The sequence below is a fragment of the Apium graveolens genome, chromosome 7 (assembly GCF_009905375.1).
Source record: "Apium graveolens cultivar Ventura chromosome 7, ASM990537v1, whole genome shotgun sequence".
Classification (NCBI taxonomy): Eukaryota; Viridiplantae; Streptophyta; class Magnoliopsida; order Apiales; family Apiaceae; genus Apium; species Apium graveolens.
The window spans coordinates 9,750,217-9,767,528 of record NC_133653.1 but is presented as its reverse complement, the minus strand read 5'-3'; the positions used below and the strand labels follow the sequence as shown (position 1 = coordinate 9,767,528).

The 17,312-nt window shown below is 37.4% G+C and overlaps 1 protein-coding gene and 1 non-coding gene across 2 annotated transcripts; both read right to left on the bottom strand.

The window, feature by feature from the left end:
* Positions 1-1,556: 1,556 nt before the first annotated feature.
* LOC141673225 (secreted RxLR effector protein 161-like) lies at positions 1,557-1,955 on the bottom strand. The gene has a single exon (XM_074479956.1). The coding sequence runs from the start codon at positions 1,953-1,955 to the stop codon at positions 1,557-1,559; it is 399 nt and encodes a 132-aa protein (XP_074336057.1).
* Positions 1,956-12,171: 10,216 nt separating this feature from the next.
* Positions 12,172-12,278, bottom strand: LOC141676364 (small nucleolar RNA R71). Its single transcript, XR_012556958.1, has one exon. It is a non-coding gene; the product is annotated as a small nucleolar RNA R71 (small nucleolar RNA).
* Between the last annotated feature and the right edge of the window lie 5,034 nt (positions 12,279-17,312).

Below are 17,312 nucleotides of genomic sequence, written 5' to 3'. Positions count from 1 at the left end.
GTACGTATTTCCGCTTAAAAATATTTAAAAAGAACTACGAGTATCTACACTTGATACAAAATCTGTATAGAGACAGAGAACGTTTAAACACTCCTTATCAACTATTCATAAATTATTGATTTTGCTAATTATTTAAATACGAACACACCAGAACTCCAACTCTTGATTAACTGTCTGAGAAACAGAAGCTCAAATAGACAAATACCGCACAAATTGTTCGTTAACACGTGACTGAGTTGCATATACGTAGCAAGAACATGCATGAGTAGAAAATTATTGTAGTTATTACTTTATAGTGGGTTGAAAATGCTGGGAAGAAAGGTAGATAAAAGATTTGCAATGGCCAACAAGTGACAAAAACTAGGAAAACAGAATTCAAAAGAGGGAATAGGGAAAATGGGTCCGTCTCACACATTTTTTTCCGAGCTAACTATTCGAAGAGGTATACAGCTAGGTTTAGTGGTCCTATCCATTTGAGTTCTCGTACAAACTAATGGCCTTTATCAACTCTCTGTGTCTATGATGTCTGAGAAACCGTGTAATAAAGAGAGAGATGGGCTGTAAGCTAGTGGCCTGCGCCTTTGAGATTTGGTGTCTGATTATGTTTCGGGTTTCTGTACTATTCACCATTTTTCACTACACAAGTTTCTCCTTTTTACATAATGTATATACATAACCGCGTTGTTGCAAGTTTATATCCAGATAAACGACTATATTATAATTAGTCTCAACTGTTCTGAAATCTTGATTCAGCATTCCTAATAAACGAACAATCAGTTTGTTTCGGTACTAAGTGTTGATTAATTCCTAGAATCTGATCAAGTACTAATTTAAATATAAGTGTTTGCTTTGAAACAAGAGTAAAACAAAATTGTGTCTGAATGTTCTGATCACATTTATTCAGCAAAAACAATACAAAATTAATAGCATCAGCCATACAAGATAATGCCTAAAAAATAGCACCAAAATAACACCAGACTTCCTAAAAATACTCTCGTGACTAACGTTTATTTGCACCACTCCTGCAATCTTTCAACAGCGTGAAAGACTAATTCAAACAAACAACTATACCTAATCAAATAAATACAAATAAAAATAACACAAGTTAAGATTAAAAACCAATATTCTCCCATTTAATCTAAACGATTGTCTGAAGATCTCTGACACCCAGCAGCAGCCTCATTTTCTCGAACCTAGCAGTTGGCAAGGCCTTCGTTAATATATCTGCTCGTTGGAAATTTGTACTCACATGCTTCACAATTATTTCACCTTTCTCGACACACCCTCTAATGAAGTGATAGCGGATGTCGATGTGTTTGCTCCGTCCGTGAAACACCGGATTCTTGGCCAAATCAATGGCAGATTTGTTGTCTATATACAGAACTACTGGTTCAACCTGATTACCAGGTACATGGCTCACTATTTTCCTTAACCAGATAGCTTGGCAAGCAGCCACTGTTGCTGCCATGAACTCCGCTTCGCAAGAAGAAAGGGCTAAGTTTCTCTACTTCTGCTGCCATGAACTCCGCTTCGCAAGAAGAAAGGGCTAAGTTTCTCTACTTCTGTGAGGCCCATGTAACAAATCCTTCATTTAGATAAAATACCATCACCCGTGTACTCCTTCTGTCATCAACCTGACCAACATGATCACTATTCGAGTATCCAATTAATAACTCACTTCCACTCCCCTTTACATAAAGTAGACCATAATTCAATGTACCCATAACATAATGTAAAATACGTTTTGCAGCCAATTGATGTATAACAGTGGGCTTTTCCATGTATCGGCTAACAATACCAACTGAGTACGCGATATCAGGTCGCGTATGGACCAGATAGCAAAGACCACCAATCATCGATTTAAACTCAGTAACATCCACACGCTTCCCTCCTTCATCCTTTCCAAAATTTTCCTTAGGATCCATGGGAAATTTGGCAGGATTACACTCCCACATTTCAGCTTTCTCTAATATTTTCCGTGCATACGCTGCCTATTTCAATTGAATATTGCCAGCACTTTGTTTATCCTCCAGACCCAAGTAGTAGGACAGCTTCCCCAAGTTACTCATCTCGAACCTTTGGCTCATCTGCTCCTTGAATTCCTCTATATGTGAGAGTTTTGTGCCTGTCACCAAAAGGTCATCCACATAGACCCTAATAATTAAAACAGCATTACCTAGTACCTTCGTGTATACTGCTTGCTCATATGGACATCTTGCAAAGCCTAATTCTTCTAGACACTTGCTGAGTTTGGCATACCAAGCCCTGGGTGCTTGTCGAAGGTCGTAGAGCGCTTTTACCAACTTATACACGAGATGTTCTTGCCCTTCTTTGACAAAACCTTCGGGTTGAATGACATAAACCTCTTCCTGAATTTCTCCATTTAGAAAAGCTGATTTTACATCCAAATGGTGTACCTCCCAACCATGTTTAGCAGCTAGCACCAGATGTATTCGAACTGTCTCAAGCCTTGTGACAGGTGCAAAATTCTCGTCAAAATCTCTCCCCTGCCTTTGTACATAACCTTTCGCCACGATTCTCGCTTTATATTTAATAACTCTCCCTTCTGTGTCTTTTTTCATTTTGAAGACCCACTTCAATTCGATAGCCTTTTGTCCCGATGGCAGCTCAGTTAGTTTCCACGTCTTGTTCTTCTCAACAGCCTCAATTTCATATTCCATTGCTTTCCTCCAGTTAGATTCCTTTGCAGCTTTAACATAACTCGTGGGTTCATCTACTCCTGCATAAAACAATTCTTTCTCCTCCAACTCAACCTCTTCCGTTTTATTGTAAATATCTGTTAATGATCTGAAGTATCTGGGCTCACTTTCAATCTCGGTGTCTGAACTTGTTGCTGATTATATCTGTGGAGTGTTAGCGAACTCAGAACCTTCTGTACCTGATCTCTCAGAACCATCTGTACTTGAACTCGTGTTTCCACCATGAGATTCATAGAGCTCGTCTGTATCTGCATTGTTACTCAACTCCTCTAAAGCAGTACCATCCATAATAAAACTCTCCTGATAATTCACCATATCTGCTTGACCACCATGCTTCCCATACCCACGTTTTATGCTCCTCAAATACAATATCTCGAGTAACATGAACTGTGTGTTGTTCCAGATCATATTCTCTATAAGCTTTCGCTCAAGGTTCTTTCCCAAGGTTTATCACCAATTTACTTCAATCGTCTAGTTTAGTAGTATGAACAAATGGAATCTTCATGTGTGTCAAGCATCCGAAAACTCTAATATGCCCAATATTCGGTTTATCACCAGATCACGCTTCATATGGTGTTTTCCCCGAGACAGCTCTTGTAGGTAATCGGTTTAGCATATAGATGGAATGACGAATTCCCTCTCCCTATAATTGCAATGGGAGTTGCTTCTCCTTTAAAAAACTTCTGGTCATCTCTATCACCATGCGGTTCCGTCTTTCTACAACACCGTTCTGTTGTGGCGAATACGGTGCTATAAATTATCGAACAATTCCTGCCTCATCACAATAAGAAATAAAGTGCTTTGACAAGAACTCAGCCTCCCGGTCGGTTCTGAAAGTCTTCACCTTCCTGTCATCACCATCTTCAATCTGTGCTCGGAACCTTTTGAACACCTCAAATGCCTCGTCTTTACTTTTTAATAAATAACCCCATGTTACTCGACTATAGTCGTCCACCAATAAGAATAAATACCTGTTTCCAGTATATGTAGCAGGCGAGATTGAGCCACACAGGTCTCCGTGCACAATCTCCAGAACCTTTCTTGCAGTATAACTCGCCTGATTAGGAAATGATTTGCGGGTCTGCTTTGACATTTGGGAGCCCGAACATACCTCTTTCTGCATCTTGATCTCAGGCAGGCCTTGTACCATGTTGTTCACATACATCAAGTTCATGGCATTAAAATTGACATGCCCGAGACGTGCATGCCAAAGCCAAGAATCCTCATCGCATTTCGTCAGCAAAGACTCAGATACACTATTTTCAATAATAATCTTGTACAGTCGGTTCAAAGAATGTTTTACCTTCATGATCAGTATTCTTTCTTTGTCGTAAACCCACAGAAATGCCCCATTCAACACGACCTTGTACCCTTCCTCAGAAAGTTGTCCAATACTAATGATGTTATTGTACAACATGGGTATATAATAGATATCTTTCAGCAGTCTCTCTTCTCCGTTTTTGCACCTTAAAGCCATTGTTCCTTTTCCCTTGATAAGAACCTTGGAACCGTCCCCAAAACGCACTTTTCCTTTTATAGTTTCATCCAACATTTTGAACTTTGACAACTGTCCAGTCATGTGGTTACTGGCTCCGTTGTCTAAATACCACAGATTTGAGCTTCCTTGTGCCTCTTTCCTTAGTTTCGGAATTACTTTGTCTTCATTGATCAGCAAGACTTTGTCACCTTCCTCCGTGTTTTCTACAAGCAGAATTGCTGGTTCATCGTATTGCATTTGCACTATATTAACTTCTTCCTTCTGTTCTATATTCTCCCTTCCACGCTTTGGTTTTTTGCACTCCGCAGCGTAATGACCATACCCATGACAGTTGAAGTACTTCACTTTAGTTTTATCATATCCTCCCCGTCCAAAGTCTTTATTTCCTCGAGACCTCTGTCCCATCATCAAGTCTGAACCTTTGTTTGACCGTTTTAACTACTCCTCCCTTGTTAGTAATAGCTTTCCATCTTCCTTTTCTTTCCTTGACCATTCCTCTTCAGTCAATAACAATTGTCCACCACTAATTTCGACATGGCCCCATAGACGCTCTTCATGAGCTCGTAAGGATCCAACTGTTTCCTCAACATTTAATGTTTCTAAGTTTCCGAATTGTTCAATACTGGAAGCTATTTACAGAAATTTAGTGGGAACTGCATGCAACAGCTTCTTCATGATATACGCCTCCTTTACTTCCTCACCAAGGACTTTTATATTGGTCACCAGTCCGTTCAATTTCATACAGAACTCGTCGAGAGTTTTTGTTTCTTTCATACTTAACGCCTCAAACTCTGCCTTCAGGGTTTGAATACTTGCTGTCTTCACACGATCATCTCCAACACACATAGTCTTCACAGCATCCCAAGACTCTTTCACAGTATTTTTCTCAGCTACAACCAATAAAATATCTTCTGGAATCCCTTGGTAGATTGCAGCAAGAGCTATTTTGTCTGTCCTATCTTCAACCATAGCTTTAGCGCCATCATTCTCTATGGCTCTCCATACTCCATGTGCTTGCATATAAACTTTCATCTTAATCGCCCAAGTTGTATAATTTCCTCTATTCAACATGGGATATGTCAACCCGACCGTTCCATCCTTTGTTTTACCGCTCTCCATAACAGCATACTTTGGCATACACTTTGGCATTCACCGAATGAACCACTCTCTGATACCAATATGTTGATTAATTCCTAGAATCTGATCAAGTACTAATATAAATATAAGTGTTTTCTTTGAAACAAGAGTAAAATAAAGTTGTGCATGAACGTTCTGATCATATTTATTCAGCAAAAATAATACAAATTAATAGCATCGTCCATAGAAGATAATGTCTAAAAATAGCACCAAAATAACACCAGACTTCCTAAAAATACTCTCCTGACTAACGTTTATTTGCACCACTCCTACAATCTTTCAACAGCGTGAAAGACTAATTCAAACAAACAACTACACCTAATCAAATAAATACAAATAAAAATAACACAAATTTAGATTAAAAACCAACACTAAGTGATCTGATAATTTTAGAACCACTCGATCACATATCCAATATGATCTTTTGAACAATTTGTGTTCATATATCTCTCAGTACTATCCTAAATGTTTTAATTTACAACCAAATCTGCTTTAATACTTGTATCACGATGACAATAAAAATTCTGATGCATGCATGGAAACACATGACAAACCCAAAGGCCATGTTTGCTTAATGTTATTAAGTATGTTATTAAGCATGAGATATAATTATAATTCTTCAAATTTTCCAATCTCATGTTTGTTTTGTAAAAAATTAGTGAAGGATTATCTAATGACTATAAGCTCATTATAATCCCATGTAAAACAAACATAGGATTGAAAAATTTAAAATACTATATTTCAATCCCAAGGACTATGTCTCAAAACAAACATATGATAAAACTTCAAAAACAAACATAGAATAAAACTTTAAAGGATTATAGTTCAATCCTACACTTAATCCTTGCAAACAAACATAAGATATGATTATTTAATTCATATGACCAATTTTGATAGGATTAGTTATCCCCGGATTATTATTCCGGGATTATAATCCCATGAAACAAACATGGCCCAAGAGTGTCTTCGAATCTTTAATTGTTCCTTAAATATGGCTTCCAACAAAAGACTCTTTTACTCAAACTTTTGACTCAAAATATAAATAACAAGGGTGAAAATTGTTAAAATCCTTTCGAGTGGCTCCTAAGGGCTTCTCAAATCAGCAAAATCCTTCTTTGTATTTTTATTTTTATAAGTTACATATCACTTTTGGCTTGTATTTTTAAAATAAAATTAATCTCTCATCTATCTTTTGTTCCATCATCCTCATTCTCAATGTCCTCAGCAACAACAACAGTATCATTGATCCCATAACTAATGGCATGCTCCTCCTCGAAATTAATATTCACATCAGCACCGAATATCGAAAAATTATCATCCTCAAGATCATTATTAAGAGTGACGACACTCTTGTCCTCTTCAAGTTGGAGAGGTTGTGATGGTAAAAAATCGAGTTGCCTTGTAGTGGAAGAGTTAGCCAACTCTGCAATTTCAGCCTCCATCAAGAAATTTTGAGTTTTAGCTCCTTGATCTCATGCATCAATTCTTTTAACATCTTGTTAGTTTGTTCAGCTTCCAAAGCCACATCAGCTAGAGTAAATTGTGGCTCTTCTGGTAGAGAATATTGATATTGCTCATATGTCTCATATTGCTCTTCATAGTATTGTTGTTGGTATTGCTGTTGATCGTGATATGAAAAATTCTGAACACCATTATCCATGTAAAAGAAATCTGACTCATCCATACATTCTTGATCAAATGTATTAGAGTACTGGTTATACCCATATCCATCTTCGAAAGAATTCATCTATTCCAGTTGAGCTTTCTGAAAATTATAAATATTATACTAGCATTCATAACTATAGTGATCCTCTACACCACAAATTAAGCAAAAGTTATAAGTTTTAGGGGCCACTTGTGACATCTCATTGATACTCATTGGGCGCATAGTGGGCTCTATTGTATTCAGTGAGGCAATTTCTTGAGTATGTGTCTCGACTAAGGAGGAGAGGTATGCAAACCTATCATCTTCATCCATTGCAAACCTGAAAACACTCAATAAAGCCAAGAAAGCAGTGAAACTCGCCTCGATCAGAATCAAAGTTCCAATGAGACAACATAAACAATCTAAATAACCAAATTAAACACCAACAAAAATTAGTTGTCTCCCCGGCAACGGCGCCAAAAACTTGATGTGTTTATTTTAATTTAACCGCAAGCGCACGGTGTCTATTGTTGGTACAAGGTGGAAAGTGCAGGTCGTATTCACAAGGAGACAAGTTCTATCAATTTTGACCCAAATACTATAGGTTGTTTCAAGAGCAAAACGATTGTGTAAATAATATCTTACTAACTAAGAACTAAACAAATTAACACTAAACTATTAGATTTTAAACAAGGAATAAGAACCCTAGGGCAATCAGGTCCACCATGCTCACACAACAACTGGCTTCTAAGATAAAGTCACTAAAATGGTCATGTAACTAGAGTATACGTTAATTTCTCTCAAGTAATAACACTCTCAAAACACACTTACTCATAAATAACTTTTTGTAATTTAATTAATTAGATAATTAAAGCAATTGTTAATCTCTCCCGAGCATTAACGCTCTTAGATATTCAATAATCCTCTCGCTCTCACTTTCAATTCTGCCAATCATATGTGTGTCTCTAGTGAGTAAAATCTCCCGATATATTACTCTTATTTGCATATAATTAATTCATTATATCGATCGATTACACAAATTAATAATTAAAAATAATCAACTAGAATTAGCCATAATCAATCAAATCACTGTGAAAATTACGTCAATGTTATAATACAAACATGGATTCCCCTCTATACCCTAGAAAATGACTACTCACTTATGACTAAAAAATTAAAATAACTAATACAAAAAAGAAACATAATTAAACCAATAATATGTAAGAAAATCAGATAAGAAAACCTGTAATATTCAATCCTGTCACAAGATGAAAATTCATGGCTTATCTCTTTAAGTAGAACTGTACATAAACCCTAACTATATTCTACTCTACAATAATACATATCTAATAATATGTCTAAAAATCTCCAATTAAAATATGATGTCTTGTCTAATAATAAAAATATTTTCGTATTCTAATAAAATTACAAGTCAAACTTCTAGACCGAGTAGGATTCTTTAATAAAAATTCTTGGATGTCTGTTCACTGCAGTTTCTGGGCTGCTCCAGCTGGATTCTCCTTACTGGACCATCTATGAATTAAACAGAATTCCGTGGGTTTCGTGTGGACTGTAAGATCATCAAAATTGGACTTCTAGATCTCTAGATACGGCTCAAATAGGATTTGTAGCCCGTGTAGTCCAATAATACGAATTTTCTTCTATTTTCACTCCAATATAGGACCTTTTGCTCCAAATTCTTCCAAGCCTATAATTTCCTTGTAACCTACAATAAAACAACAAAACCTATTAAATAAATATCCAAATAAATATAAAATAGATGTAATATGAGAATAAAATCATATAATATATATATATAAATATATTATATCACTTCTGCACAATAAGACAAATGGAGGTACAAGTTACCGGTAACGAAAAAAGATCATTACAATATATTGTATATGGAGAAGGTCCATGGACATGTGTCAAGCCTACAGTAAAACTTGGAGCGAAAGAAGACAAGCCAAACAGCTAAAGATCAGGAATGAATATTGAAAAGGAGGTGGTCCTCTAAAGCTGTTACGCGTCCTCTGGCAAGATAGGATTATTTTTTGTAAATGGATGAGAACTAAGTGTAGTACAAGGCATTATTAGTGTGATCATCCCATCTTTAGCTGTGCAAAAACAATGAGCAAAAATTGATTACAATATTTTCTCTCTATGAGCCAACTCAAGAACCTGTTCTGGAGTATAAGCTAAGAAAAACAACTTCATTTTTCGTAGGAGCTGTAACAAAATTTATTTATATCTTATATAAAGTGAATTGATAAAATCTCTCTGTCTTGTTCCTATAACCTGTTAATTTTTTGAGTGCATCCAGTTTCGAGAAAGAGTTTAAATTCTCAAACTAGTGATTCACCTCCCTCTACCTAGTATTTTGGTTCCTTGTTTTCCAACAAGTGGTATCAGAGCAGGATGTAAACAAATATAAAGTCAAAGCTCTTTCAGAAATATGAGTTCTCAAAAACTAAGCTGCAGCAAGATCCCAAAATTTGACAGGGAGCACTATGCATTTTGGAGTTCATCAAAGTCTCAAACCCTTTGTATCTTGAAATCTTGAAATTTGGTCCATTTATTCCTCAAACCGAGGTTCTTGAATCAACTAAAGGAACAACAACCATACCAAAGAGGTTTGTTCCAAAAGACCCTTCTTAATACAATGAAATAAAAAAGAAGAAAGTGTTAGAATATAGATCCGATTGGGCCTTCTTCTAATACCTTAAGATTTTAGATGAGCTGCTTACTCAACTGGTATTAGAGCTCAGGTAGAGGGAGGACTCAGGTTCGATTACCTGCCACCTCCAAAATTCTCATAATTTATTATGGACACGAAAGGCACATGATAACACAACACGTGTTATTAGTACTAATGATAAGGTTCAACCAGGTAAATATAAAATTATATAGAATAAACTTATAGAAATACTATGAAATAATAAGTTCAGTTACTAAGATAGAAATGTACATAGTTAACCCATATAGTACGGGGCTCTTAGTTTGTAAATATACTCGATAAAATACAGAGCATTATAATGAATAACGAACATACAAGGTGTTGAGTTTATGATAAGTGGAATTTATATCCACTTGGAATGCTTCATATCGGCTTAATTTGGTGTCTTGGACTCAAGTATGTGGTGTTTTTAATGTGTTTTTGTGTTAAGTCATTGCAGGACACTAGTCAGAAGGAGGAAATGAGTTTTTCAATGTTTTTATACTAATAAGAGGTCAGGAAAGGAGCTTTATAATGATTTTATGCTGATAAGAGTTCAGATTTTAAAGTCTGTACCATTCTCAAATTAAAGAGAATCTCATTATCTTCGTGTGGGTTGTTGAACCGCCCAATTCTGATGAGCAAAACTCAAGATACGGCCAAAAGAAGAAAATGCAGAAAATCACAGAGGCCAGGCGCGCCCGCGCCTGTTTGGCAGAAACAGAGCGCGCTCGCCGTAATGCTACAGAATCCTGTTTTGAGTGGAATTTGATGATTTTAAGAGTCTAGGTCCACTTAGGACTCTTATATAAAGATTAAAAGACGTTTTTATCAACAAGGAAGCCAGGGAGAACATTAAGATGACCTAGAGCACACGAGACGGCTAAGGAGAAGAAGATTTAGTTTCATACTTTTGTCTTCTTCGATATAGGCGATACTTTTGGATGCTTGTTTTTCTTTGTTCTAAACCCTATTACTTCTATATTCTATTGTAGTATTCTGAACTTATTTATTACCATGTTTTCATTGGAACCCACGGTGACGATGTGTTCGATCATGAACCAATCGTTGTCATGGGGTTCTAGCGGATTTACTTATGGATTTCAATAGTTGATTGTCTAAATATTTAGTGTGTGGTGATTTATGATTTCCTAGTTTGGTTGTGTTTATTCGTCTTTGATGTGTAGTTAACATCTAAGATTTTTTGTTAATCTCTATTGAAGCGACAGTGAATATAGAGGTTTAGAACTTGCCATGCTAGCATAGGTTTATGTATAAATTGACATGTATAATTCGTGGGTAAATTTAACCATCTTACACACCCTATGTAATTACAATAGATAACCTGCTCTTCAACCGTTATGTTTTCAAATTCTATAGACGTATAGGGTCTAAGCATAACTAGTGTCTACTCAACTTATATCTTGATTGTGGATGTTTAGTAGTAGGGTGTACGTATATCGAAAGATAGCGTATACTAGTTTCGTGTTATCTGATTAGTTATCATCACCATCGCATGCTATTGATAAAGACATAAACTTTGAATGAAATATTTAATGAAGTTAGAATCCCATGTTTATTCTCATATAAGTAATTCACTTTTAATCTCTTAGTTTAAGTTTGCTAGTATAATCTCTTAAGTAGTTAATCAACTTCAACTTATTACTTGTCTTAGCTGTGAACGATAATCATACATTGTTGCATAAGTGCATAATTTGAACTTAATCTAAACCAGTCCCTGTGGGAACGAACTCGACTTAAATCTTATACTACTTGTGATCACATCCGTTTGCGTATATTTTTGCGTGTGTTTTAGTGCGAACAAGTTTTTGGCGCCGCTGCCAGGGACTCGGTGTTAATTTTTAGTTTATGTGCTTGACATTAGTGGTCGTTAAAGTTCACTGACTCGGATTCTTTTATTTTCACGATTTACTTGTTTGTATTTCAGGTACTCGAGAGAGCGTGTATGCGAACACGTTCTCAATCTCTTACGAAAACTATTGAAGAAGTGGAAGAAGAAGTTCTTGAAGAAGTTGATAAAGTTGAAGAAGAAGTGATCATTACAATGGGAGAACCAGCAGCACCAACGAAAGCGTTGATGGATTTTTCTCAACCAAAGATCAATGACATTCAATCTAGCATTGTTAGGCCAGCTATTGCAGCTAATACCTTTGAGACCAAGCCTGGCACAATTCAGATGGTGCAGAATTCAATCCACTTTGGGGGTTCTCCAACGGAATATCCCAATATGCACATTAGGGATTTCATCGATATCCGTGACACTTTCAAGTTCAATAATGTTTCTGAAGATGTTGTGAAACTGAGACTTTTTCCATTCTCTCTGAGGGATAAAGCTAATATTTGGTTACACTCTCTACCATCTGGGTCTATTGCGACTTGGGAGGATCTTTCTCAGAAATTCTTTACTAAATTCTTCCCTATGGAAAAGACAGCTGCAATTAGGAATGCTCTTACTCAATTCGCGCAACAATCGGGTGAATCTTTATGTGAAGCTTGGGAGCGCTATAAGGAGTTGCTTAGGAAGTGTCCTTATCATGGAATGCCTGAATGGATGATGATCAATTGCTTTTATAATGGGTTGGGAGCACAGTCGAGACCTATGCTCGATGCAGCATCATGTGGAGCTCTATGGGCTAAAAGCTATGAGGACGCTTATGAGCTGATCGAGATGATGGCTACAAATGAATATCAGAACCCAACCCAGAGAATGCCACAGGGCAAGGTAGCAGGAGTTCTTGAGGTGGATACAGCTATGGCTATCACTGTTCAGCTAAAGGCGATAGCTATGAAAATCGATTATATGGCCAACTATGGAGTTAATCAGATAGCCAGTGTTTGTGAGCTGTGTGCAGGTGCGCATGCGACAGAGTATTGTGCTATATCTTGTGAATCAGCTCAGCTTGTGAGAAACTTTCAGAGGCTGCAGCAACCAGTTCCTGCCACGTACCACCCTAACAATCATAATCATCTGAACTTTAGCTGGAGCAATAATCAGAATGCAATGCAACAGCCGTACTAGCAGTTTGGAAACAAGCAATTCAATCATCCTGGGTTCTAGCAACAGTTTGCACCAAGATATCAGTTTTAACCACAGGGGATGCAACAACAATCTCATGGAGGTCCTGGTCCATCTGTTAATGAAAAATCTGAATTTGAGGAGTTGAGGCTTATGTGCAAAAGCCAAGCGGTTTCAATCAAGACTCTAGAGAACCAAATAGGGCAAATTGCCAATGCACTGTTGAGTTGACCTCAAGGAACTCTTCCTAGTGATACAGAAGCTAATCCAGGCAAGAGGGAAGTCAAAGAACAGATTAATGTAATCACCTTGAGGTCTGAAAAGGTCGCAAACCCTCAAAATCATCAAGACGAAGATTCTGAAAAAAATTCCAGAATGCAGGCACCCCCACGCCCATATCTAGCGCGCCCACGCCCTTGCCAATTTTAGAAAGTGAAAAAATTGTTGATTCAGTTGTGAAAAAGGATGGCGAACCGGAAACAAAGAAAAAATCTGTTAAAAACACTACTCCTGAGCGGAATACATGGGAGAAACAAGGCTATCTGCCTCCCCCATTTCTTAAAAGGCTTAAAAAGCATAAGTTCGACAAGCAATTTGCCAAAATTTTGGAGGTTTTCAAGAAGCTGCATATCAACATACCTTTTGTAGAAGCTCTAGAACGAATGCCGAGCTAGGCTAAGTTCATGAAGGGTATTCTATCTCGGAAGTTGAAGCTTGAGGAGTTGGAAACCGTTGCTCTAACGGAAGAGTGCAGTGCTGCAACAGAAATTGCCTCTGGAGCTTAAAGATTCTGGAAGCTTCATTATTCCTTGTACTATTGGAAACTTGTCTTTCGACAAGTGTTTATGTGACTTGGGAGCTAGCATTAATCTGATGCCATTATCTGTCTCCAGGAAACTTGGTTTGCTTGATCCAAAACCGAAAAACATGTCCTTACAATTGGCGGATCGGACCATCACTTATCCACGAGGTATAGTGGAAGATGTCTTGGTCAAGGTGGACAAACTCATCTTCCAGGAGTTCTTGAGGTGGATATAGCTACGGCTATCACTGTTTAGCTAAAGGCGATAGCTATGAAAATCGATTATCTGGCCAACTATGGAGTTAATCAGATAGCCAGTGTTTGTGAGCTGTGTGCAGGTGCGCATGCGACGGAGTATTGTGCTAAATCTTGTGAATCAGCTCAGCTTGTGAGCAACTTTCAGAGGCTGCAGTAGCCAGTTCCTGCCACGTAACACCCTAACAACCGTAATCATCCGAACTTTAGCTGGATTAACAATCAGAATGCAATGAAACAGCCGTAGTAGCAGTTTGGAAATAAGCAATTCAATCCTCCTGGGTTCCAACAACAGTTTGTACCAAGACATCAGTTCAACCACAGGGGATGCAATAATAATCTCATGGAGGTCCTGGTCCATCTGTTAATGAAAAATCTGAATTGGAGGAGTTGAGGCTTATGTGCAAAAGCCAAGAGGTTTCAATCAAGACTCTAGAGAACCAAATAGGGCAAATTGCCAATGCACTGTTGAGTTGACCTCAAGGAACTCTTCCTAGTGATACAGAAGCTAATCCAGGCAAGAGGGAAGTCAAAGAACAGATTAATGTAATCACCTTAAGGTCTGGAAAGGTCGCAAACCCTCAAAATCATCAAGATGAAGATTCTGAAAAAAAATTCCATAATGCAGGCATGCCCGCGCCCATATCTAGCACGCCCGCGCCCTTGCCAATTTTAGAAAGTGAAAAAATTGTTGATTCAGTTGTGAAAAAGGATGGCGAACCCGAAATGAAGAAAAAATATGTTAAAAACACTACTCCTGAGCAGAATACATGGGAGAAACAAGGCTATCCGCCTCCCCCATTTCCTAAAAGGCTTAAAAAGCATAAGTTCGACAAGCAATTTGCCAAATTTTTGGAGGTTTTCAAGAAGCTGCATATCAACATACCTTTTGTAGAAGCTCTAGAACGAATGCTGAGCTAAGATAAGTTCATGAAGGGTATTCTATATCGGAAGTTGAAGCTTGAGGAGTTGGAAATTGTTGCTCTAATGGAATAGTGCAGTGCTGTGCTGCAACAGAAATTGCCTCCGAAGCTTAAAAATCCTGGAAGCTTCATTATTTCTTGTACTATTGGAAACTTGTCTTTTGACAAGTGTTTATGTGACTTGGGAGCTAGCATTAATTTAATGAAATTAACTGTCTCCTAGAAACTTGGTTTGCCTGAGCCAAAACTGACAAACATGTCCTTACAGTTGGCGGATCGGACCATCACTTATCCACGAGGTATAATGGAAGATGTCTTGGTCAAGGTGGACAAACTCATCTTCCCTGCAGATTTTATAATTTTGGATTTTGAGGAAGATGAGAATATTCCCATCAACTTGGGAAGACCATTCTTCGCTACAGGCCGAACTATGATCGATGTGCAAAAAGGAGAGCTTACGATGAAGGTTCAAGATCATAAGGACACTTTTAATGTGTTTAAGGTAATAAATTTAACCACAGATAAAGAGGAGTGCTTTAAAGTAGAGCGGGTCAACTCTGTCAAGAATTCGGAGCTTGAGCAATTGCCAAAGTCAGATACCTTAGAGAGATCCTTAATAAGGGAATCAATTATTGAAGATGAAGAAGGAGTAGAACAACTACAGGTTTTGAATGCACCTCCGTGGAAGAGGAAGTTGGATATGCCATTTGATTCTCTTGGGTTAGCAGAGCTGAAAATTTCTCAGGAGCGTCTATTAAAGAAGCTCCCACACTTGGGCTCAAACCGCGGTCAGATCATTTGAGTTATACATTTTTAGGTGCACCCCCTGAAAAGGGGTTGGAATATATCTATGATAATCTAAAGGGTGACCAGCCGATTCCTCCCGTGCTTACAGAGGGTCCCTCTCGTGCACCACAGACAGTTGATAGGTTTGGTTTTGGTGATGCGCAGTATAGAAGGTTGATTCGGCATATTGAGGCCATGCATGACATCCACCGACGTTTTGTTGAAGATTTGACATACGGTCTCGGTACTGTTTTCCGAGACACGGGTGTCGAGGTTGATTGACCACCTGATCCTCCACCCGAGCAGGGTGATCCTGCTGACGACTAGGTATGTCTTGTATCCTTATTATTGCCTTCAATGAAGACATTGAAAATTTTAAGTTTGGGGGTGATAATGTAAGGATTAGTAGTGTGTGTTGTGTCCATATAGATTCATATTACATGTTTAGTAGTAGTTCATTCGTATTTTTGCATGATTGTTTATATAATTGTTTGCGTTTTTATTTTGCATAATTGTTCGTGTTTGTATGTGAGTCCATGTAGTTGTATTTGCATGCATATAACATGATCCCTTAGGTTGAGCTGTTTCTGATTGATTTGTTGATGTTAATTTGAGTGTAGTGCTGTCGAATAGAGGGATGTTTAAGTCCTAATGAATTGAATTGCATGCCCAGAAATAAAGTTTTTTCACAAGTCTTATAGGTTGCTTTCGAACTAGATCATAATCATACTTGTTTGCTTGTTAAGATTTAATCACTTGGATATACTTAGAATTTGTTCTATTCTCGTAATGTCGAAGTAACACTGATTTTTTTAAACTGGAGAAAAACTTGGATATCATCGGTTATTGTGAATATAGTTAGGCGTCAATTGTCTAGTAGCCGGCTCATATTTTATGAGTAGTCTAGGGTTGAATGAGATGGAGCGAAACACACTCATTCAGAAATCATTGAAAAAAAAGAGAAAAAAAGAAGAAAAAGGAAAAAAATGAGAAGAAATTTTTTTGTTAGTATATGCAGAATTGACCAAGAGTGAGCTCTTTAATAGTCGAGCAATTAAGTTCTAGGGGACTTTGTGCCTAGTGACCTAAGGCTTGTATGGTCTGGGATCCGCTAACCTAAAGCTCGCTATATGGGTATTATTATATAAGTCTTTTGGGACCTCATTCATTACACGGTCAAATAAGCATTTGTTTTGTGATGTGTTCTATGTTATAGCATGAATCCTCGTATAACTTTAGTAAAAATGAGGTGTTGTGAGTCATTATGTGTTTAACGTCTATTCTATTTATAAACTTGTGATTGTTTTGGTGAAGAATAAGATATAGTTATTGATCTAGTATGGAGAGTAAATCTGTTAAGCATCGCACACACACACACGTTTCTAGCTTGTAAGTTGGTTTGCGGGATTTAGTTGAACTCTCTCTCGAATAATTGCATTCTTAGAAACATTGCTTATTGAATGGTTATAGTTATTTCGAAGGGATCGTTGCATTTTCATGTAGTTGCATTCATGCATTATTTTGTTTTTAGTGTTGAGTCTGTTTATGCTTGAGGACAAACATCAATTTAAGTTTGGGGGTGTGATAAGTGGAATTTATATCCACTTGGAACACTTCATATCGGCTTAAATTGGTGTCTTGGACTCAAGTATGTGGTGTTTTTAATGTGTTTTTTTGTTAACTCATTGCAGGGCACTAGTCAGAAGGAGGAAAGGAGTTTTTCAATGTTTTTATGCTAATAAGAGGGAGCTTTAAAATGATTTTATGCTGATAAGAGATCAGATTTTGAAGTC

Excerpts from the sequence above, each read along its gene's own strand:
- LOC141673225 (XM_074479956.1), bottom strand. The coding sequence starts at position 1,955 with ATGTGGGAGTGTAATCCTGCCAAATTTCCCATGGATCCTAAGGAAAAT.